Source organism: Pleurodeles waltl, chromosome 6, assembly GCF_031143425.1.
Source record: "Pleurodeles waltl isolate 20211129_DDA chromosome 6, aPleWal1.hap1.20221129, whole genome shotgun sequence".
NCBI lineage: Eukaryota > Metazoa > Chordata > Amphibia > Caudata > Salamandridae > Pleurodeles > Pleurodeles waltl.
The window spans coordinates 220,062,252-220,086,508 of NC_090445.1; the positions used below are offsets into that span (position 1 = coordinate 220,062,252).

At 42.4% G+C, this 24,257-nt stretch overlaps 1 protein-coding gene across 1 annotated transcript in view; it reads right to left on the minus strand.

Moving 5' to 3' along the window:
• CCDC43 (coiled-coil domain containing 43) overlaps nt 1-24,257 on the minus strand; it is a 71,036-nt gene that overhangs the window by 28,369 nt on the left and 18,410 nt on the right. Inside the window, exons 2-3 of the mRNA XM_069237922.1 lie at nt 17,636-17,726; nt 5,863-5,998 (exon numbers count right to left, since the gene is read on the minus strand). Of these exons, the coding sequence (XP_069094023.1) occupies nt 5,863-5,998; nt 17,636-17,726 (227 nt within the window). The remainder of the gene's footprint in view (nt 1-5,862; nt 5,999-17,635; nt 17,727-24,257) is intronic.

Consider the following 24,257-nt stretch of genomic DNA (forward strand, 5'->3'; position numbering starts at 1 on the left):
GTCTACGGAAAATGTGCTCCACTGGTTTGCCTGAACCTATCGATGAGGTTGGCTTAGAAGATTTTGGGCACGACCCAGTTTTGGTAACGAAGAGCCACTCTGCGTTGAAGCGGTGGACGGCGTTGATGATCGGCTTGGTACAGAGGATCGGGTGGGCACAAAAGTACTTGAGGCCAAACTCTTTGGTTTGTGTTTTGGTGCCTAGCCGGAGAGTGGGGCATCTGATCAAGCTACTCGGTGCTAACCATGGCCAGAAGGCAGTGGTGGACCGAGGTCTTTTGTCTTTTTCCAGAGGGGCCAAAGTGTTTTTTGGGATGATCGGTGCAGTGTTGAGGGACAGGGGGTACACATGGTTTGCAGAGCCAGAATTTCTAGGTTGACCCAGGGGTCGGAGTCAGAACTGCCCTCAGTGGAGAATGCCTCCTCCTCTTCCCCCAATGGCTGTGGGTGTTCTTAGACTTCTTCATGACCGAATCTCCTGATGCTCCTCCTGGATGTTTTGAGCAGACGTGGCTAGTGGTCTCAACGAGTTTTCTTAGATCAGAGGGAGCGCCAGGCCTTGCAGCCCTCTTCTCTGTGTTCTGGAGACAAACACAGGCTTCAGACAGGTTGTAAATCTGTCTGTGGATACGTCATGGAAAGGAGTTTGTTCCATCACCAGCTATGTATTTTTTGGAGAAATTGATGGAGCTGAAGATAACCCCCCAAAGAGGCCAAAGTCCAAGCGAACCGACTCGAGCGAAAAGATATACAATACACAGAGTGAAAAACTTGATCTATTGCACAAACCAAAAAGAGCGCTATGATGGTGCTGAACTGGAGCGCAGGTACACAGGTCCGGAACCCGACGGCAGAAAGAAACTAACAATGGAGTTGATGCCCATGTGCACAATCACCAATAGGAGAAGTCACTCTACCGCGTGACTTGAAAGACTTATTCGAAGGAAAACAATTTGCACACATCTGGACCCAACACTAGATGGCAGGAGTATGCAAAGCATGCGTATGTAAGGCTACACATGCCTCGAACACATTACGTTTAGGCACACATAATTGGAATGCCCGGGTCTATTTTGGAATGCTTCTTACATCACACTGCCCTCAAAGCCTTCTTGAGCTAAAGCGCACCACCACACATTCTTTACTCCCTTGTTTCTGCTCTTAGGGGTGGGGACAGCTGATGCCAAGATGGTCACAAGTGTTGGGTGCTTCTCAGTGACCACAGTTCCTTCTCCTGCCAGTGCCCTTGGGAACGCCTGTGGCTGTTAGAGCGGTCTAAGGGGCTGAAACAGTGACCTTGTTCTGAAGGGAACGCCAACAGATGTAGAGCTGCCTTCGTACCCCGTCCTATACGCAGGGGTGCACGTCATACATGGAAGTCAAGGAACCACAATGACCAAACTGTCACAGGCATCCAACATTGGTTCTGGTAACACAAGAATACTGTGTGGTACCACAGATGATTCAAGCTTTGTGAGCTGGAACATGATTGGAGCTGCAACATTTTATTCATGGACTCCAGAGAAATAACAGGTAGTAGATTTTACCGGTGGAGAAAGAGCTAGGACTCCAATAGGACAGAGAACGAATGGGAGGCACTGGATACAATCAAGCCATAGAGGCATGACTGGTGCTGGTTGTTCATATCATGTGGTCTACTTGCGGGTTTGTGGAGCTAACTGTTAAGCTCTTGTGGAAAACAAACATGTCAAAGAAGAAGCCTTGGAAAGAGGACTTTTTCTAGCCAAGCAGTTGAATGTGCAGTCAAGGATCGAGAGGCTGCTGCAGAATTGAATGATGATTCATGAATCACATGCAGAGAAGGTAACTTTTGCGCACCGATTAAAAAAAAAAAAAAAAAGACATTGGTTATTGTTAATGCAAGGCTGTGGAGAGAAAACTTGACAGATGGATAATTAGAGTCCAAGGGATTAAGTAGGAGCAAAGGAAGGCTATAGGCAGACTTCGGTTTGTGAAGCAGCAGTCAAGTTAAGCAGATAAAGTGATGCTGGAGCATTTTTGTTTAGGGCTAATTGAACTGAGGCCAATAGCAAATTGAACAACTCACATCTTGGGAGATTTGTTTGGTCGACAAAACTGCATAAAACACACTGATTGCCAAATTTCAAGTGGCACTAAAGGACTGCAGTCAGGTTTTTCCTGCCCCTGTAACCTGCACCTTTCACTTTGCAGAGGTCTTACACTCGACTGTCTGTCTTTGCCCCACTGCTCATCTGAGAATATCCATTTAAATTCCCTGCGCTGGCTTCATCGGGCTAGAGAAGAGACTGGAAAGCGGCCTCTGGCAGGGCTGTTTCACTTAACAACATTATCACAGAACAAATAATGATAGCCAGCTTGCTTGAAGTTGAAACGGTTTCAAAATATATTTGCAATGAGACTGGGGCATAAATCTATTACAATGTACACCTGGGCATTGTAGTTTCCACAATTAGTAAGGCCTTGAGAAAAAGAATTAGGGATGTAGGAAGTTTGAGAGATCTACTCCGCTGTGCCCCTGCAGCCTGTCCACTTTCCTGTTCTCTGCTGATTGTGGCAGCATCAAACTAAGTGTGGTTAATTTTTATTCTTTTTTTTTTTTTTTTTTTTTTTTTAAACAAAGTGCACACTGCTGAGTGACCCACCTTTAGGCACAAAATAGAGACAGTGGAGCAGCTTGACAGCAAATGTTAATCATACAGTCAGTCTTTCACCACATGCCTAAAGATATAATGAATGTGAACAGAAAGGGAATTTCACACCTTTGGGCCAAATATCGTATTGCTATAACATTTCAGGAAGCTTGAAAGTATGAACACGTTCTGACATTAACACATAGTGAAAGCATTTCCCCAAAAACGGGCCTAAAAGCAGAAATATCCAGTATTGGTTTGTTACAGTAGCACTGGAGGGTGTAAAAAGAACTGACTGCGTCTTGCTCCCCAGCCCAAGCCGCTGAGGGAAACTAACAGGTTGTTGCAATAGATGTTCGGTTCTCGAGGTGGAATTATATAAAATTAGAGCAGACAGAGATGTATAGGTAAATTATGTTTTTTGGACCCAGGACCTGTGCGCCGGTTTGAATCATCATTGCTTAAGTGAGCCTTCTTGTTTTAGTGACTTGGGTCTACCGGAGCACCGAGAAGCAGTTCTGTTCATGTGTGTGTGCTGGCCATATAGTGCCATTCCTGCAGAGTAGGGCATACAGTAGGCAAGAGTCATCAGCCCACCTGAACTATGTACTTTAGTGGCCATACAGGAAGGCATTTCATCCCGGCTTCAGAGAGCAACAGACCCACTGCAGGTGGCAAGAGAAAAATGAAAGAAGCCAAAGTCGGCAGAATCCGAAAGCCATTACAGAAGAGGACCCTGATAGTAAAAACAAGTAGTGATGTTAGGACAGGGGCGGTGCAAGAAGTGATGCGGGGAGAGTTGTGCGCTCGAGATCTGAAAAGTCTGGCTTTTGTTATATTCTTCAAGGTATCTAAAAATATGGACAAAAAGAAAAAAGGGAGCACACTGCCTCACACTCCAGCAAAAAGTTAGCCCCAATGCATCATGGTAAATGCAGTCACTTCGTTTTGTGTTGAAAAAGTAATCAAAAGTCTTTCACCTTAGTGGGTGCAGCAAGTGCTGTGTATCTCTGGACACGTGTTTCTGGGTTTAGCCCGTCATCAGCAGAGAGCAGCCAAGTCTGTGGGGTTGCTTGAAATTACTTTTTCAGCACAAAACGAAGTGACTGCATTTACCATGATGCATTGGGGCTAAATTTTTGCTTGAGTGTGAGGCAGTGTGCTCCCTTTTTTCTCTTTGTATCTAAAAATATGCCAATAAGAAGAGAAACAAATGTTTGGATCGGTGTGTCCTCTGAGCGGCTACTCCAAGCAACTCTCAACATGGAAACAGTAAAGACAATGCCACACAAACTCGAGCCACAAAGCCAACTTTAAATCTTAGCTCTGTCCTGTTTTGCGTGACAATTCGCATTGCAATGGTTAGTGCTTTGCTGAGAATATATATAGTAAAAAACAAATGCACATGGCAGAGGCTTTACATACCGAGGTCCTTGTGGTGCTGATTACCAGCTTTGGGGCGCCATACTTATAAAATCAAAAGACAAAAATGAGGGACAAAGAGGAAGAATTGACCACTAACAAGCAGGGATTTTTAAAGGACACTGAAACAAACAAATGAAAAGCAGTGGGTGGGCTGTAAGCCCACAAAATATATACAACAGGCTTCGAAAGCTCAACCTGAAGAAAAAAAAAAAAGGATACTTGGGGACCGTCGGTTCCTGCTATTCACAGTTTTGACTCCTGATACTTTAGCCAGGAGCAGGTCTTTGTTAGATGTGACAGATGCATTTGTAGCAAAGGGCATTGAGTTATCATTTGCTTTCCCGGTGAGGCGGAGGGTGGCACTCTGTAAAAGTGCTACATGTTCTTTCTAGCAGATGTTAGCCAGAAATTTTGCCTGCTAACAGTGAGTAATAGCAAGGTAGTGAACTAGCGTCACTGACCCTGAAATTCCTTTGGGTGCTTATAGGAGCCAAGGAAATTTCATGAGATGGGTAGCAGTTGGCGAAAACATCATTCCATAGTGTTATTACACATTGTCTACACTTTCTTTTCAACCTCCTTTGTGATAAATTAAATACATTTTATATGGCTTTCTTTTCAGCCTACTTTGTGGTACATTCAATATTTTTTGTGCATCATAGTATGACACTTGGTCCCATGGAAGCAACTGTGTTTTATAAATGTGGGATTTTGATGCAGCAAATGATCATTGTTTTGAGGGCATAGGTTGCAGTTCACAGAGGATGACCAAACTGTGTTTGTATATCATCTTCTACTAATAGTGAATAAAAAGATTTAAACCAAATTCTGCTTTGAAATGCTTGCTCCATTGTATATTCAGGTTATATATCTAAAATCTATTTACAATCTGACATTTGTGCCTCACCCAAAGTGGACCCTAAGTGAGTGCTGTCATGTAACACTTTGTTTGGACTAAACTGATTATGCATGGTTCTGACAAATGTCTGAGTGGCAATGGAGCACACGCTTGGAATAAGAGGCTATTGAGGATCAGTTCAAGATCTAAATTTGAAACAGAAGGTTTTTGCTTGTATGGAATTTAGAAGACCAAGCCCCAGATTTATTTCTTGGTAGGTCCACCAAGGGAATGGAGTAAATTACTCCGTTCTTATTGTGGAGAAGCTGCCCACCTAATTCATAAATGACCGACAAGGATTTTACTGTTCACTACAGGGCTGCGTTGGAAGGAAACAGCCCTATGGCAAGGAGCATTTTTTTCTTTTAAAAAAGAAAATCCCGAAACAGGATTTTCTTTTTGAAAATAAAAAATATAATGCTTCCATCGCCATGGGTGTCTTCTCCCATTGCAGGGGAGCATTATAAGGATTTTACTGGTCCTTACTCCCACATTTCACCGGCAGTAAGAAACAGTACAAAATGGCTACATGTCTACCCATCTACATTGGATGAGAATGTAGCCATTTCTCTGACAGCCCTTACTCTCCAGGGCCTTCAGAGAAGTCTGGCCACGGTGGAGACGAGTAGTCTTCACCATGGTCAAACTGGAGGTCCACTTGCATTTAAGTCAGGCGGGTGAACTTTCATATTAGCGGTATGTATACTTTTTTGCAAAGCAGTGTACATACTGCCAATTTATAAATCGAGTCCCCAAGTTAATATTCTAATTTTACTCTAGCATCCAGAGGACCATGTGTGCAATGGCAATATATTCTTTTGCTAGTACCATGGAGAACACAATACATTCTATATTAATAAAATGTCTTCAATTATATTCACTGCAGGATTGTAGGAAAAAGGATATTCTTCTTCATCAGTTATGTTGGCATACTGTGCCAAGACAGCAGCCTTCCTCCGTTTCTCTTCCTCTGAAATTTCCTTTGGCTTCACCACTATCTGGGCTTGCTTCTCCATCATGCTTGCAATCGCTTGGATCTCATCTAGGCAAAAGAAGATTGGTTCAATTAAAGCAAATCTCAAAAAGGTGACCATAGCAAAACTTTGCAGGAATCCAACCATCCATTTTTTTTTCCCCAGTTGGTATGCAGGATATTCAAGTCACAGGTTTCAGTTCTGACTGGTCCGGCTCAATTACACATACATACCAAATTACTGAAAGGACCAACACTAAATTGGGTTTAAGCACACAAAGTTCTGCACATTTTTTGCAATGTGAATGATTAGGTGTTAGATGAATTAAGACCTGAATAAAAGTGGATGCTCATTAGGGAACAGATAAAAAGTTAATGAAAGAAAATACTGAGTGTAGCATAGAAACACACGAACAGTTATTAATTATAGGAGAGATAAAAGGATTTGAAGCTGGTTAAAGACTAATTAGGATGCTTGAAGAATCAGTTCCAGGCAGTAACTAATCTAAGGTGCAAGGAGCATTTATGACAAGGGACAGCATGTAGGAGGAAGGTGCAGGGTGTGAGACTCCCTCCCACATGTAGGACAGGGTCTTAGATAAGACTGATGGAGTATTCTCAACAAAAGAGCAGAGGATGGTAGTAAAACAGGAAGGATGATTATGCAGCATGTGGCTAAAATGCCAGATCAATACTTTAGAATACTTACTAGGAAAAAAAGTACATGATGGATTAGCAAGGGAGAACAATGAGTAAGCATGTATGACACAGAAACAGGAAAAAGGTGTAATTCAGGAAAGAATGAGGCAAGGATAGGGGTACATACTGGGCAGAGGAGGAAAAGAAGGAAGAGCAAGAAGATAGGAGAGCACGCAGAAAATAGGAACAGGGAGAGGGCAGTGGAGCATGTTGGATGGGTAGACGAATGCAGAATAAAAGTGACTGTGTATGAAAATAGGTGAACAAAGGAGAAAAGGTTTAGGAAGCAGATAAGATTAAACACGTAAGGAAAGTGCAGGAATGGGAACAATTGAAACTTCAAAGACAGCTGTACCAAAGTGGAAACAGGAACAAGTAACACTATCAGGTGAACGGATAAACTGATAGAGAAAGGCAGGAATCAATGTGAGGGCCAATGTAAGGCGGGAGAACGAAGGGGGACAAAGAAATATGCATGGCCAAGCAAAGAAGGAAGGGAGATAAAGAAGCATACAATGCAGGAACAGCAAAGGGGGTGAACAAGCATGCAAGACAAAGGCAGCAATAGGAATGAAGGTGCATATATCAGAGGAAAATGAAGGGGATGAATATTCAGCTGTTCCCAGGATCACTGTTTTTGTCCATTGCTGGGGACCTAGGGAGGAGAATGGGGACACAAGATCTGAAGAACAGACATGATGTGTTGCTGCATGCCAACAGCACAGGGATGCTATTCTGCTGCAAGTTTCTCACGGATAAGGAGTAGCCCCCTTGCTATGTCTTTGGATGGTACTGTTGGGTGATGAGAGAGGCTGTGGCAACTTCTAATGTAAGGACCAAATGCAGTACACTCTTAGCACCTTGAGTGTCCGACACACAGTTTGTTTTGGCCCACTACCACAGCAATTTGAAAATAATCTAGGTATATAGAGTGATGTCCTGATCTATGCCATCATTCAGTGTTGTTTCAAAGACCCCCCCCCCTTACCATCTCCCACACTCTATTAGTGTCATGCTTCATCCTCGGGTCTCATCCTGGTCCCTAAAAACCAGGATGGGCTCCACTATATCCTATAGAGCACTTAAGATATTTTTTTCTACTGGGGTCTTATGCTGAAAAAATACCTAGAAAAACACCTAAGGTATCCCTTTCATTAATGTTTTTTTATAGGTATGATTAAAATGGAAAGACTGGGGAGCATATACAAATTATGAACCTACGCCCCCACTCTAAATGTCAACATGTTTCAGCCCCTATTTTTGCTAGGCCAAAGAGGCCAGGGCTTTCAACATGACTTACAAATAAATATTTATGTGCCCATGGTCAATTCTATTCCCTAGATTTGTTTAAGACAAGACATACAACATGTACACATATAACATGTATTTTCAAGACACACTGTGCCTTTGATTATTGTAGTCCAAGAAGAACAAGTGATGGAGGGAATGCTGAACAATGTCAGATATTCACCCCCACTCTTCAAAAAACAGCTAAAATGACTGGGAGAGTGTAGCGCTGAGAATGATTTACTAATTAATTATACTAATACAAAAGTATTGTCATATGGTAAACATAGGTCAAGTTTCAAATGGAAAAAGAAACTGAACAGATCACAGCGTACACGTCTTTAGGAGTAACCTATCACCTTAAACTACATGGCCATCACATTCTGAATGGATCAGAAACAAACTTTCCTCTCTGCAGATTTCCTCATTAGACATACATAACTAACCCTAGGTTTTTCAAACAAGTAGTTAGCTCCCCAGGCAGTGAAACAACTGCTCTGAACGGCACATTAACCAGGCTCCATCACCCATCTATTTTGAACAGGATTTTCAGGGGTTTAAATGAAAGAAAACACACAGTAGCTTTAGTATGCAACCAACTTGTGTATCTCCCAACACCCGAAGTCGAATTTCCGTCAAGCAGGCCACCTGCTCAAGTCAATAATGACATGCATGCAGATTTGAATTTGAAAATATTGGACTGGGAAAGCACAAGTGATGTGCTTATATATAAAAAAAATATATATAATAAAATTGTGAGTGATAGTGTCACAGTTTCCAGGTCGGGGACCAATGGAGACAAGCGTTCCGCCAGTACTTTTGCCAGGATTTTATAATCTGTATTTAGAAGTGCCAGTGGTCGGTAAGAGTCCAAAACCGTGGGGTCCTTATTTGGTTTTGGCAGTGGTTCCATAAGTGCTTTGTTTGGAGAGTTTGAGATTTTGGGAGCCTCCAGTGCCTCCACATACAGTTCAGATAACCGAGGCGGCAGAAGCGGGGTGTATGCCTTGTAAAAAACTCCGCCAGGAGTCCATCAGGGCAGACTGTCTTACTTGTCGCCAATGATCTTATTGCTTTGCGTATTTCGCAGTGTGTGATCGGGACATCCCATTCCTCTCTTTGTTCACCGCGAGTGGCACACCCAACAGATACGATGCAATATCCTCTAATGTAGGCACCAGGTCTGAATGGTAGACTGTGGTATTTCTGTTAGTCAGTTTGCAATGAATCTCGTTCTGCGTGTATAATATGTGCCCCCTTAGAGGGGTGAAGTGCTACTATGGGTGCACTCATGTCTTTGCGCCTGATCAGCCTTGCCAGGAGAGTGCCAGACCCGTCCGCGGTTGCGTGAGGTTTAGCTGAGTGCAGCACATAGTTGTGGCACCTCAGCCTTTCTAGTAGGGTAAGACATTCACATTGTGTGCCTCAACTAGTCTGTTTCTGTTAATTAAGTCTGTTTATAGTCTCGTTTTCAAGCCACACTAGTCTCGGCTCCAGGTCCGTGACCCCCGCATCTAACTGCCGTCATATACTCCAGCACAGGCCCATGTAGTGATCTCGTAGTGTGACCTTGAAAGCGTCCCACTCCAGGGACCGCCTCCCAGTGGTATCCAGTTTTCTGTCAAAGTATTCAGTAATCGCCGCGGCGACTGAATCTCGAAATGGGGGGACCTCCAATGTCGTGGGCTAAGGGTGCCAAGTCGGAACCGGTGAGAAGCCCAGTCACCAGTCCAACTGCAGATACTGAGGGTTATGATCAGAGTGAGTGCATCCAAGGTAAGCTACATCAGTAATTTTCGGAAGTATGTTGCATGAACACACGAGCCTATGAATTCTTACGTGCAATGAGTGTGGTGCAGAATAGTACGAATAGATTCTAGCTGTGTCGATGCTGGGGTGCCAGAAATCCACCAGGTCCCAGCTGTGGAGCTACTCCTGTAATGATCTGGCGTTAGCTGATGCAGCAGTGCAGGACAGTGGGGGAAATGAACGGTTTAATGGGTTACCTATCACAGTATTAAAATCGCCTCCAATAAGCCATGGTGGTCGCTCCAGCACGAGAGGGTTTAGGAAATCGACCATAGGAATGTTGCTTGTTCCAAATTAGGAGCACATACACTGCCAAGTAACACGTGTTGACCGTCTAATCTACCTTTGACAAGCAGAAAACGGCCCTCTGGATCCGCAACCACTTCCTCAGAGGCGAATAGGGAGCCTGGTTTAATCCAATTAAACGCCCCGCAGGCGTACGAGTACCCAGTAGCGCAAACCTGCCCTTTTCAACACTTTTGTAATCTAGTAGCTTCTTGTTGTACTAGGTGTGATTCTTGCAAAAAGGCTATACCCACAAGGTAGCGCTGAAGGTATGAATACATGGCATATCTATGCTTAGGGGTGTGAATCCTTCTGGCATTCCACGTCAGTGTTTTAAGTGTTGACATGCCAGAACAAGTAAGGATTTCTTTGCGGGGGTGGTGGGCAGGTGGAGGGGGGGTGAGGGGGGAGACTGGGTGTGCCAGCCGTGCACTACATACCCTGCAGCGGTACATGTTGACCTGTGGTGTTGCCAAGTGTGTGTTTGACCATGCCTACAACATGTATCCATCAAATACCCACCCATACCAGTGAGCATCGAATGTAAATCAAACTTGCTCAACTACTGTCCGGTTTCTGTAAGGGGCCAACAGCTGATAGTGGTACAAGCCCCTAGTGCTCGGAAATTAATAGACATCAGCAGTGCGGTCGAAATGACCACCAGGGCTGCGCTCTCTCTCTGTGCCCCACTGCTTCACTCTGCCCTCACACGAGCGGGTCCAATATATATTTGTTCCCCAAAGTGTTTGACTTGTGCTGGCTTGAGTCTATTCCGCCTGCGTCTCTGCATACCAGCATATTTACTGTTCATTGACCCCACACACCGTCATCAGGGTCATATTATGTTCTCTGCTGTCTGCAGGGTGACTTCAGGAAGCAGCCCGACTCAGCATGGGACAGCCAGGTAGATACAGAACTTTTGTCACTGGAGGAATGTATTGGGCCATTCTTCTTGGTCCGTGAGAGGAGTGTGCTCGGTGATGGTTGCAGCATGGTGCAGTGCTTGTGGTTGTTCCATTATGATTTCTTTTAAGTTAGGTGCGACCTACTTCCACCGGTGCGGTGGCGACAACGGCCGTTACTGGCTCTTCCCCAGCAGTTGATTTGTCTGTTGCTTCACGCCTGACAGCATGTGTGTCGCGCCCATCCAATGATTGGCAGACATGTTCTGCTAGTCGAAAAAGTGCGATGCGTCTCTTTCAATCACTCGAAGCCATGCAGGGAACAAGACTGAGAACTTTAAATTCAATCCCTGGAGTCGCCTCTTCGCTGCCATGAAGGAGCTTTGTTGCTTCTGCACTGCTATTGTGTAATCTGGGAAAAAACATTACACGTGCATTGGCCACCATTGGCCTACCACTCGAATATTATTTAGTTACAATCTTTCTTCTGCGTCTCCAGCCCCTTCGCTCCAGCGTCCCGGCTTGGTCCTGCAAAGTCTTTAGAGCAGCAACCACGTTGCTGGTCTGTGGCTGTACGCATTTTAGCATTTGCTCAGTTATCGTCACTCTATTCGTTAGTTCACCGTGGTCCGCATGTAGTAACATCAGGTCCGAGGCCACACTGTCAATTTTGGTTTCTAGCGACATTCTGGAGTGCTCTATTGCCGCCAGCACATTTTCCAGTTTGGCTTCTAGTGAGATCATATGCTGTGATCCATCTGCCTGCATGGCACCCCCACCCCGAACTCTACCAAACAAACTTGTCTTGGACTAGCTCAACAGTTTTACTTTTCCACATACAGAAAGGTACTTTGAAAGACAGGACAACATTACAGGTGTATAATGTATTAAGGTCTGGTGTGTATACTTTTACATCTCAACTTCACACTATCATTCGGAGTGATATCTGGTGTTCACTATTTACTATTCTGCTTCGCTGGGTCAACGTACAGTATGGCATCAGTCAGTTTAATAGACCTGAGGGAGTAAGAGAATGGAGGGATGGATGACACTAAAATAGTAACATCCATAAATGTAATAGTATTATATGGCACGAAATACTGAGGTTTTGCAGATTTTAAGCACTATAAATAATAGCTGCCTTTATACATAACGTTCCTATAGAGTGAAAATTGAAGAAGGGTCAGTCAGATAGATAAGCAACGATTTCAATTGGTTTGACGTAACATATAAAGTGTTCCACAAAAGCATTTTTTCAAAAGGGACAAGTAAATAAACAGCTGTAAATATGAATGTGACAGAAATGCAGGTAAGTAGATACATAGACAGCTAGACTGACAGACATTCTACAATTCTGTTGGTACTTTCTACAGGATAAAATAACATGCTATCCCTAGAAATATCTCTGTAAAAAGACATGGACAGTGATCTGGAAAGCCCGGTCATTCGAGCCACAGACAGTTATCATGACACTTTTTTCGTTCACAGTGAACATCCGGAGAGCAGTCGTTTGCACTAACTCTGCACAAGTGTTTCAAACAAATTGCAAATAATATTGTTTTTAAAAGACACATCCATATTCAGTAAAACTACTTGACACCAAAATGTCCACCGTTTGTCAGAATTATTTTGTCCAAACAGTAATACATTAGTATTATTCCCTTCCAACATTTCAAACAAAAGGCTAAACATGTTTTGGTGATGTATTTATACTGTGAGAAGAACATTATCCAGTGTTGGAACGCACAGACAACAACACATAGAAAAGTGTCATATTGACAACATTTACAAAACTACTTTGGTAATCAAAGTTCCCCTATTCAATTACATTTGCTGTTATGTGTGGAGTTGGTTCAATGAACGCAAACAAAGGCACAAAGGGAATAAATACCTTTTGTGCTAGTGAAGGAAAAAAAAAACACGGGGCAGAACACCTGAGCACCCTCGAAAAAAGTAAACTAACCAAACATAACTTGTTTAAGGTGACTAATAATTACCTCATTGCAGAAAACAGTTTAAACACTGTCCATCAATAACCGGCAGCAGACTTGATGACATAAGGGAGGAGAGCAGATGCATATGGTTCCCAGGCTCGTTCCTTGCTGGCAAGCCCTCTTGGCCTGGCACTGATGCCCTTTTTTTTTAGGTCTGAGCCTATCAGGCAGCATAGCTGTCTGGCCTGCGAAAGACATCTTGGGCATATTCAGAAAACTTCCCCGAGATTGCCTTCCGCTCATTGCTTAACACTGGATTTGTGGTTTGTAACTCACATTTGCTTGCTTTCTATTTGCTGGCTTTATTTGTTTTCGGCTGCCCAGCTCGAGTACGTCCCTCCCAAAGGAGCACACCCTATTTACTGTCTTCCACAGTGCTTGCTTTCTGCAAAGATGCCTTTAAATCTTGTTCTGAGAGATCAAATGCCAGGCTCTGTCTTCCAAAGAAGATTGGTGTTTACTTTTCTTGCTCTAACTTCAAAGTGAGTGGGTTAATGTGACGTGACAATCCTGATGTGAAATAATGATTTCTTTTTCTTTATAAAGCCAAATGAAGCACTTTTTGTAATTCTCAAGAGTGGTGGTAACAAATATTTTAATATGATCAAGACATCTCAACTGTATATTTTTTATGAGTAAAACTGAATGTTTGGGCACATGCAATGGTCATTTCAATTGAAAATGTGTTGTCTGTACTGGTAGTGTGCAACCACACCATACATATTCCACTTTACACCACTCCATTGAGCTCTGCACCACTCCATTTTACGTCACTCCACATCACTGCACTCTACTCTATTATACTCTATGCAAATGTACTCTATGCCACTTTACACCACTATATGCCAATAAACTCCATGCCACTCTACTGCAGTCTTCACTACTGCACTCGACACCAATGCACTTTAATTATTTACCACTCCGCGCCACTCTATTCTGCACCACTGCTCTTACGCCACTACATTCTACCCTGCCCCACTGCACTCTACTGAAAAATAATGCACTCAATTTCAATCTACTGTGCACCACCTCCCTCTACGCCTCTGTCCTCTACTTTGTTCCACTTTACGCTAATCCAATGCACTATATGCCCCTCTACCCGGCACTCTTCGCCACTCTAATTTATTCTGTACCATTGCACTCTGCCACTATACCATATATATATAACATAGACCATTCCACTATGCCCTATACCACTTTACACCACTGCACTCTACGCCATTGTACTCAAAACCACTACACTTTGCACTAATCTACGCAAACCCAATGCACTATCCATCAATACATTCTGCACCACTGCACTCTACGCCACTATAATCTACTCTGCATCACTATACTTTATTCCACTGCCCTCTAACCACTATACTGTAAACCACTGCACTCTACATCACTGAATTCTATTCTACTCTGCCCCAACTCTACACCATTGCACTCTACCTCAATGTATTCTATTCTACTCTGCACCACTGTGATCTACACCACTCTAGGCCAATGCAGACTATGTAACTCTACACCACTGCATCCCAAAACACTCTACTCTGCAACATTGCACTGTACTCTATAGCACATAACACCACTCCGCGACACTCCACACTGCGACACTCCATGGCACTGTCCTCTATGCCACAAACGTTTTAGCCAAGTTGAACAGCAGCCACTCTGAAGTACAACATGACTAAAACACATTGCCAAAGCCAAAGGCTCCTGCACAGCCGAGGACTATTGGCTTGGCCAATGCGTGTTTATTCTATTGCTGAGGTAGGGAGGGAGAAGGAGAAGAAGACAGACAACAGCGGAATGTGGAGGAGAAAAATATGACGCAGCCAGCGGTATCCGCATCATAGTGCATTTCTTGTTTTGACGAGTAGGGGGCCAACGCAGACAGTTAAGGGAGGGAAGGATGGGATGGGGGACAAAAGAGGAAGAGTGTGCGTAAGGTGAGAGCAACACCGATGACTAAAGAAGGGAGGGCTGGTGAGGGCAGGCAGACGGACAGGAGGTGGAACATGGATAGCGAGAAGTACAATGAAGCCAGTTGAAAACGACGGGCTCTGGTACACTGCTTAAACCCAATGATAGAAGCAGAGCCTAAAAATTAGCAGAAGCACACAAGTAATATGTCCAGACTCTAGACAAGGAACAAACACATGAAGAGGACAGAATCATATAGCAACTGACCAATAAGAACCAAGCAAAAGGGAGAGACAATGAAGCCAACATATGGTAAGCAATGGGCGGGCTATATGCCCCCTATACCTAAACAAAATGTCTCAAACAGACAAGGCATTATCTGTCTGCCCAAGGCCTAAAAATATTAATAACTGTAAATTTAATAAGAGTATGTTTTTTATTATTGCATTTTGATGCACTGACTGAGTGAATATATTTTTAGGCTAAAGGATGAAAATTCAAGTTATCTGTTCTTTCTTTTGAGGCAAAATTGTTTTTGATGTAGTACTTTGTGAAATATGTTTTACTTATAGCTATTTGAGCACCCCAGCATCATTCTTTAAGAGTCTCAGATATTGTTTATATATGTGCATGATGCCCTCCACTTCCAGCGCCAGGTACGGACCCTTATACAAAGGATGTTAAATATCACTTAGGTGAGGTTTTTCTTTTTCTATAGAGAGATCAGTAGTGACAAATTCTAAGCTGTATGTACTGCTTCGTTGAAGCTGAATCATACTACTGAGCAGACCTCCAGCACACCCCAATGCAAAACAACCTTGACTAGTCTTGCTGTCTGATGCTATTTTGTGCCAGAGTGATTAGTAAGTCTCCGCTAAGTTGAAGAGAACTTGCTGTTTTCTGTGAATGTGTCCATTACAAATACTTCGTACAAGCTGGAGTCTGTAATTCAGTGATTAATGCCCACACGTTTTGTTTCCCTGTAGATAAGTAGACTTTAGCAGGGCTAAGCTGCTAACTGTGACACCTATATATATATATATTTGCTTCTACTCGTATTTCACAGTGTGGCATGTATGGCGGTACTATTAGTATAGCACTTAAAAACAAACCTAGTACGACCACAAACCTGCTACGTTTGTTTATTCCCAGAACACATTCCCACATGAGTGCTGCAGAGGCATTTTAAACAAAAGAACTTCAGGCATCGCTGGACAGCTTACTCTTAAAACGTATTTATTAAAAATAAAAGGCAATTCATAGTTGCCAAGTTCCATGCTGCCTCCTGCTCGTTTTTACAGGCAAGTGAGGCCCATCTGCTTTATAAAAAAAGGTTAGCTGTATACACTGGCAACGTCTTTCTGTCCAAAATTCTTTCCTTTGATGGTTCAGATAGTCATGTTGGCTATAATGAAATAGCAACTGTTAGAAACACACTGGTCAAGTACTTATGTTTGAAAAATTAAAACTTAAAAAAAAAAAAAAAAAAAAAAAAAGAAGTGTGGTTATCATTTGCTGTTCTCTCCGTATCATCCCTAGTCCTTCGCTTTGTTGTCCTTTTATCTTCTCATGTGCAGAGAGAATGCAGCCTTCACATAATGCTTCTTAATTCAACTTTTTATTTGCAGATGCGGGAAACTTTGAAGCATCAGAAAGTGTGTTAAGTTTTAGCAGATATTATTCTTTTCTGGCTGATTCTTTTAAGTTTGCCACAGGGGATAGCCCCCTTTTCGTAAGCATCACATTTTCCCTTCCTTTCCTTTTATTAGCCTTTCTTGGACTTTGTGAGATAGCCTTTACTAGGCACGCCCTTATTCTGGACTGTCTACTATTCAATCTCCAGTTTGGGCGTAAATGCTGGTTCACGCAACAGTGAGTCTACAGGATTGCTATGTAGAGGAGATGTTCTTCAATGAAGAGGCTGGTGTATAAATGGAGATGAATCCTAATCATTTAAGTTTTCAGTCTAATACATATGTTTATTTTTTTCCTTTTTTCAAAAGGTTTTGTCTAAGTTTTCTCTTAGAAAGCTTCACTTAGAAAAGCCAACAAATATTACGAGTAGCTTGGACAGCTCTTAGGTCGAGATGCATTACTCCCGCATCATCTGCAAGCAATCGTAATAAAAAGAAGATTAGAATACTGAGGAAGGCACTCATGGATACTGGCTCACATATTTATCCTTCAAAGTCAGCTCGCTGTATGACAAATGTGGCAGACTGCCCCGAGCGAAGCCTGGACTGGAAAGAGAATATCTTGTGGTGGCACCTCTCTGACCCTTGCTGAAGACCAGTGATGCATGAAAATATGCCATCCTAACAAGAGGCATCAGGGAAGAGTTTTTGCCTAGTCCCACCAAGGTGAAACACAGAAATGCCAACAGAGTCAAAAGGACTGAGCAAGGTAAAGAAAGATGACAAAAAAAAAGTGGTATGTATTGCTCGTGCCAGGCCTTCAGGGTGTCCAAACTAAATAAGTGTACTTGCTAGAAATCAAAATAGATATTTACAGTGGTTGCTAGCCTGAAAACCTTGTATGATAATAGTAATCAAGGGCCACGGTTGCAAAGCCCCTGTATAAAAGAACTGAGGAAGGTTTGTTCAACTATGCTTATAGTTCTGACCACAATGTACCGTATCGGGTGTTTTACTTATTTACTGGTAGAATATAAACACAAAATAACATTGTAACTATAACGATCGAGATGTATTTGGAAGAAACAACAGCCCTCCGTCCCTTTTCGAACTACAAAAATACATTGCCTGGAGAAGTCTGCAAAGCACTCAGTCAATTTACCCCAGTGGAGCTCACAGCAATACCTTCTTTCTTCTCTTGAGATTGTAATGATTTTTCAGCTTCACACCATTTTTTGAAAATTTCTTGGCAAACATCGTCTAAGGAAACTTCCTCCTAGGGGAAAAAGATAAATTAGAGCATAGCTAGAATGTTAGCAGTTGATATTCAGTTACTTACCCTCCTGCATAAAACATGGGGCCATCCAAGTATAGCTACAAATTGTGGAGCACCTTGTTAAGCCAAAATCTTTCCCTTAAGGGAGACTTAATTATTGGGACAGAGGACATTTAGCCAGAAACGTCTACTGTGCTTCACTTTTCTCTTTTAAGAAAATTATTATACAAATTAGTTAAGTTCAGCATAGCCTTGAGAAGAAATGGTCCATGAGGTTATCACTTGACGTGTTTTCCATAAGACAACATAATCTTGCTTGCCAGCTTACACAGCATTTTCAAGCCAATTGGTCTGGCTTATAAATCAAAGTGCCTCTAAGTCAGTGGTGAGCTTAAGCACTCAGAACGTGATAATAGATGCACATTGTCATTCATCCTTGCATTTGTGCAACTCAACGCCTCTCAATCCAGCTTCTGCAGCAATCACAGTACCAAGACCACCCTGATCACAGCCATAGACAACATCCGTACCCTCCTAAAGAGACTACAATGAAATGTAATAAACTTGAGAGACAGTGGAGAAAGGCATACTTAGATAACAATAAGCTGTTATTAAAAAAAGGCACTGAACAATTATAAAAATTACATCAGGAGAGCTAAAGAGTTATTACACTAAATCAATTGCATAAGCAATGAGTAGGCCTTGAAAGGTATTTGGCATAATAAGAGATCCAGTTAACCCACATTGTGTGAAACCGAAGATAAAATCATCACAGGAACTCTGCAATAACTTGTCGGAGTTCTTTATAGAGACAATTGAGATAATTATGGAGGAGAAACAGTGTCACAGCAGAGGAAGGTCCACCTTCTGTTGAGAGGCTTACGAGGAGTACGCACCCAGCAGTGGTGGGATCAAAACTAGAGAATTAAGTTAATGAATGTTGAAGAATTTAAATCCCTGTCCCTGACAATCTCCTCTATTGACCCAATTCCACCCAACATATGGAAAGTCTGGGCGGATGATCTATGTCTGAGTCTTTTAAAGATCTGCAATCAATCCCTGATGACCAGCACAGTACATCAAGCCTGGAAGAAAGCTTTAATTACCCCGCTTTTGAAAAAAAGCTACAGCTGATACAAATGACCTCAGTAATTATCACCCCATATTGTTACTCCCTTAACCAGCAAATATAGTTGAGAAATATGTTAATGAGAAGCTAGCAAGCTATTTGGAAAATTACAACATTTTGGAAAATGATCAGATGGAATTTAGACCAGCACATGGCACAGAACCAGCGCTGATTCTGGCCATGGATGAGTTGAGGATGACTGTGGATAAAGGCCAAACAGGAGTCCTGATATTACTCGAACTGTCAGCTACGTTTGACACTGTTAACCACAAAATACTGTCATGCAGAATGAGGGAAATAGGCGCAGAAGGCAAACTATTGGAATGGATTGAATCCTATTTAAAAAGAAGAAACCAAGCAATTTCAATTCCTCTCTTCTGCAGAGAATTCAAGAGAACAGATTATGGGGTTCCACAGGGTTCAGCATTAAGCCCCATTGTCTTCAACATATATCTGCACCCACTACTGACTCATTAGATCATATAGGATCTCTTTTGTGAATTACACAGATGATACACAGCTGTCTCTGGACAAGACTAGCCTTACCCCACCTAAAGGATTCCATATTTGCTTGAAAGAGAGATGAGAAAATGGCTGAACTAAAGTTGTTCTATGAAGGAAAAATTGAGTTTCTATGCTGCTCTTCCTCCAAGGATCCCTATTTACACCCGAATAATTTCTGGCACTGGATCAACCGCGATAACCTTAAAATGGCCCAAGTGGTAAGGAACCTAGGAGTGCAGGTAGATGATAAGCTACCCACAGATAATCATAACAACAAAACTGCGGCCACCTGCTTTGGGTTACTCCAGAACCTCAGAAAAATTGTATATTGCTGCCTCAGACAGCAAGAAAACTCGCGGTTCAGAGCATCATCGTAAGTAGAATTGATTATTGCAATGCTCTCTTAGTGGGTGCACCAGACTATTTGATTAAAAGGCTGCAAAGAGTTCAAACAATGATAGCTAAACTTGCATTAAAAAAAACGAGATATGATTCTTTCTCAAGAGCACTGACAGAGAGCTATACTGGCTCCGGGTGAGACAGAATAATTTTCAAATCAACGTGTGTGGGCTACAAAATCTTTAATAAGACAGGGCGACTTGTGTTGTTACGACAGAAATTCAGACCTTATAGGCCACCGAGGAATTTGCGGTCCACATCTAATTTACTATGTGCGCCAAAATTCAGGAAAATGCTGTTTATGGGCTGCACTACGGTGGAATAAGCTTCCGGCCAGTCTTAGATCACGTGTGAATATTACTTGCTTTAGAAAGCATCTGAAAACCTTGCTTTTTCCAAAAAAACACTTGTGGAAAGCGAGAGGTAGGCCTTGTCAGGTGCACAGTGACAAGCCCTCATCACCAATTGACTAGACTACAGCAACACTCTCTACAATAGGGATCGCCTCGCAACTCCCACAAAGACTTCAGACCATACAGAGTACCACAGCCAGACTAATCATCAACCTTCCCCGACAATTCCACATCACACCACACCTCACGAAACTCCACTGGCTCCCCTTGCAGAAGAGCTGCTTATTCAAGCTGCTGACTCATGAACTCAAATCTCAACACAACCAGTGACCTGCCCACATTTACCACTGCCTGAATTTCCACCAACCGTCAAGAGAACTACGCTCCTCCTCCTTATCACTTGCTCACAGTCCATGCATCCATCGAAGCAGAAGTGGAGGGTGTGCCTTCTCCCAAATAGCAGCAAAAACCTGACACAGCCTCCCCTTGCATCTTCAGACCATCACCTCTCATCTGGAATTCCGTAAAGCCCTCAAGACCTGGCTATTCGAGTGAGCTGCTGAGACCGGCAAGCACCTTTATACCCTTGAGGGTGCTTAGATGAGCTTTACAAATCCTGTTTGATTGACTGTTTTACCCACTTACTCATTCTTGCAGTATCCTACTTACCCATCTACTTTAAAACATATTTGCAAACTCAAGCATACAAAAAATAAATAAAATGTTTAAAAAACAGCAGACAAAAACAAAAAGTGCGACCTAAAATGGGAAGCATATGCGTGCAATAAAAATACAATTATACCTATTGTTGTAACACTCCGTTTCTACCTTCTGAACTCTCTTATTTGGATTGGGAATGAAAGTTAGAGAAATATACATTCCTAGCATGCTGTTTGGCTCTTCTGTTGTTTCGAGCAAATATGATAATCAAGCTTATGCAAATGCATGTGTGTTATATGATCATTTCTGCTGAAGCATATCATTGTTATTCCTTATAAACAAAAAAGAGCGTCTAGCACAGTTCTTGTTGTCTGAAGACCCCTGGTTGTCAACGAGCCCTACACAGGGGTCCACAACTGTTTACAAAATTATGTCGTATTAAAAATTAACAAATCAAAATAAAGTATACTCAAGTGAAGCAAAATTGAACAATTGGGAAAAAAAACTTTTCTATATTTGGGAATTAAAAAAATATTAAAGCATTGTTTGACGTACACTAGTTTCTGTATTTTTGTGTATTGTTTGAGATTCAAATAATCAAAATTGCTTAGGCCTGGGGCCCATGGCTTTCCATAATGACTCAGTGGGGGTCCCGGACTACAGTAATAATTCAGTTGGGGTCCGCAGAAGTCAAACGGTAAGAAGAACCTCTAGTGTAGAAGATTGGTGCCTGCTATCACGTAATGTTTTTCTTAAAGAACACCGTTTATTATTTTGAAGTAGCAGAAAAAAACATTTAGCTACCTCCTTCTGACTGTCTCCTAATTGCTGCTCATATGCCTCCGTGTATCAAAAGTGAGCGCAGAGAGGTAGGCATTAGAGAGAAGATCGCTGAGCCAGTGCTATCATGACAGGATGGGCACTTCAGCGCCCCTTTTAACCGAAGTTTGATGTGGGGGCGACAAATGGCCTTCATCAGTTGTGGGGCTGTGCTTGTTCTCTGATACACACAGTTGGTTTGTGACAGAAATAGCAGGCTTGGTATTTAGACACAACAATCGTCTGAACCAGGTATGAAAGTATGGGCCATCTTCGAAACTCGAGGCTGCCGGTTATTTACTAATCTACTTGGCCTATATATATATATCCTCCTGTAAAGGTTTAGCAAGTAGTATTATCACAGTGCAGATCTTCTACACTCTGGGTTTGTATGGGGTTACCCAACAACAAAAATCTAAAGTAATCTATGAGACCCATCATATCTTACCGAAACAAAAAAATCAAATGTGAAGCCAAACAACTAGTTTCACAAAAAAGGAGAATGAGAGGGTGGTCTGTGATTGGTCTAAAGGGAGAGAAAATTATAATCAAATTGGCCATGATCCAATTCATAACATCTGGGCATGGCTAACTGCAGCTTTTGCAAATACAACCAGATCCACAACTTCCACAAGACATAGTGCAAGAGTTTAGTATCACCCACCAAATTGAGCCACATCAGAGCAGAGATCTACAGTGGGAAAGAATAGAAGTGGGAAGCAGGCAAAACGTATTAATAATAGTAAGCTGGAATATTTTGGCCTAAAGACCAAGTTTAGAAATTTGGCCTACTGACCAAGTTTTGGAGTTTAGAATGGCAATCCTTTATCAAACAAAATGGCATCTGTTGTCTACAAGAGACATGGGCTATGGCAGACATTAGCATGGAAGGATACATTTTATACCATGTTCCGTCGAGTAAACTTACACCTGGATGTCCATCAGCGGGTTAAATCACTTGGGTGTCTTTAATGCTACAAACATCTGTGGAACTCCTCACTGTACCAAGCATGACTTAGAACATATTACATCCTAGACTGGGTGGGGACTATCCCATGCAAGGAATTATTGATATAGTGAAGTTTATATTTCAACAGGGAAGAATTATAGCGCTAAAAATCTTGGATGCTCTTAAAAACTGATGAGATCAGACTGTAGAGCATGCCCCAATATAGATAGTTTGTGGCAATTTTAACGTGTCCTTGGGTAATGCCAATCATGGTAGCACAGTCTCCTGAAGACAAGTTTTTGTAAGTAGTCCCTGAACGTGTTATACAGCAGAGCAAAGGGACTAAGAAGCTGGAGGAATATTTTATGCCTAGGATGCTGATTTGTGGCTAAGGTATCTCAATGGACTAACTACATCCAGTACCTTAGCACGCATGACTTATAGAAGACATAAAAGTTCATCCCTCACTGATTACATCTCGATAAGAACTGAAGCTTGGGCTACAGTATAGGACATGCGGGTACCTTTACAACCAGAGATCATAATGCCCTCATTGCTCTGCTTTTCGTTGTAATAAAGTTTTAAAGCAAGTTAATGAGAAATATGAACTAAAACATTATCCTGCAACTCCTGAGCTATGTATTAGAAGGGTTGTTAGGAGAAGCTTAACTATTTACAACAGTGTTGCCATGAGCATGATGAATTTAATTAATCACAGCTTGGAAGAATTGTTAACAGCACCTGAAAGAGGTAAAGAGAACAGAGCAGTTAAACTAAACAAGCACATTACCCGTAACATATCTACCTTCTTTACAACTACTAAAAATAACATTAATACTAATAATGGTAATCGAATGGTCAATTGGTTCGATCAGGAATAGTGGTCCAAGAAGAAGGAGCTGTCTTGTGCTCTAGTAAGTCGACTTAATTCTAGAGACGACGAGTCAATCTTTACAAGTTTGGGACAACATTATAAGGCACTGATAAGTGAGGAAAAAAAGCTGCGATGCAATACAAAATATGGGAGACTGACAGCCAAGTGGCTGTAGGAAAAAATCTCATAGGTTTTGGTCACTCATCTTATTTCTTGGGGTTTTAAAGGACTTAGGAATAACTAGGATCAATGCATTGTGGCTCAGGAGTGGGTACAACATCTTATGAAGCTCTGTGCCTGGTTAAGGCAGACTTTCTTCATGTGGTGTGGATGTGCCCGGTTATAGTCGGCTTTTGGCAAACAGTGATCGCCTGTATATTAGAAATAACTGCCTCTATTCTGCCACATGACCCCGCACGTTGCCTCAATTCTGGGGTAGTGACGAAAAGGATGAAACATTTGATGGTGTTTCAGGGCCTAGTCCTTGTACTAGCGAAACACCGCATCACCATGTCCTGGAAGGCAGATACTGCCCCTCTGATCACCGCCTGGAAGATGGATGTGGTCCGCTCAGTGTCGGCGGAGCCTTCGGTCTGGGCGGATGCCATGGCCAGGAATGGGCGATGTAACATCATGGAAAAGTAGGATCACTACTTGACCCGACTGACAGCTGCGCTCACTTCGCCTGATCAGACTGTTGATGGCTAGGCGCCGTACCTCGTGCAGCTGCTCTTTGGGAAATCAGACTACCAGACAGGAGATACACTTTGTACCTTTCTTGGGAATGGGGTGGAAGGAGGTGTGGGGCGGGACAGCGAGCTGAGCTGGTTGTTTTTCTTCTTTT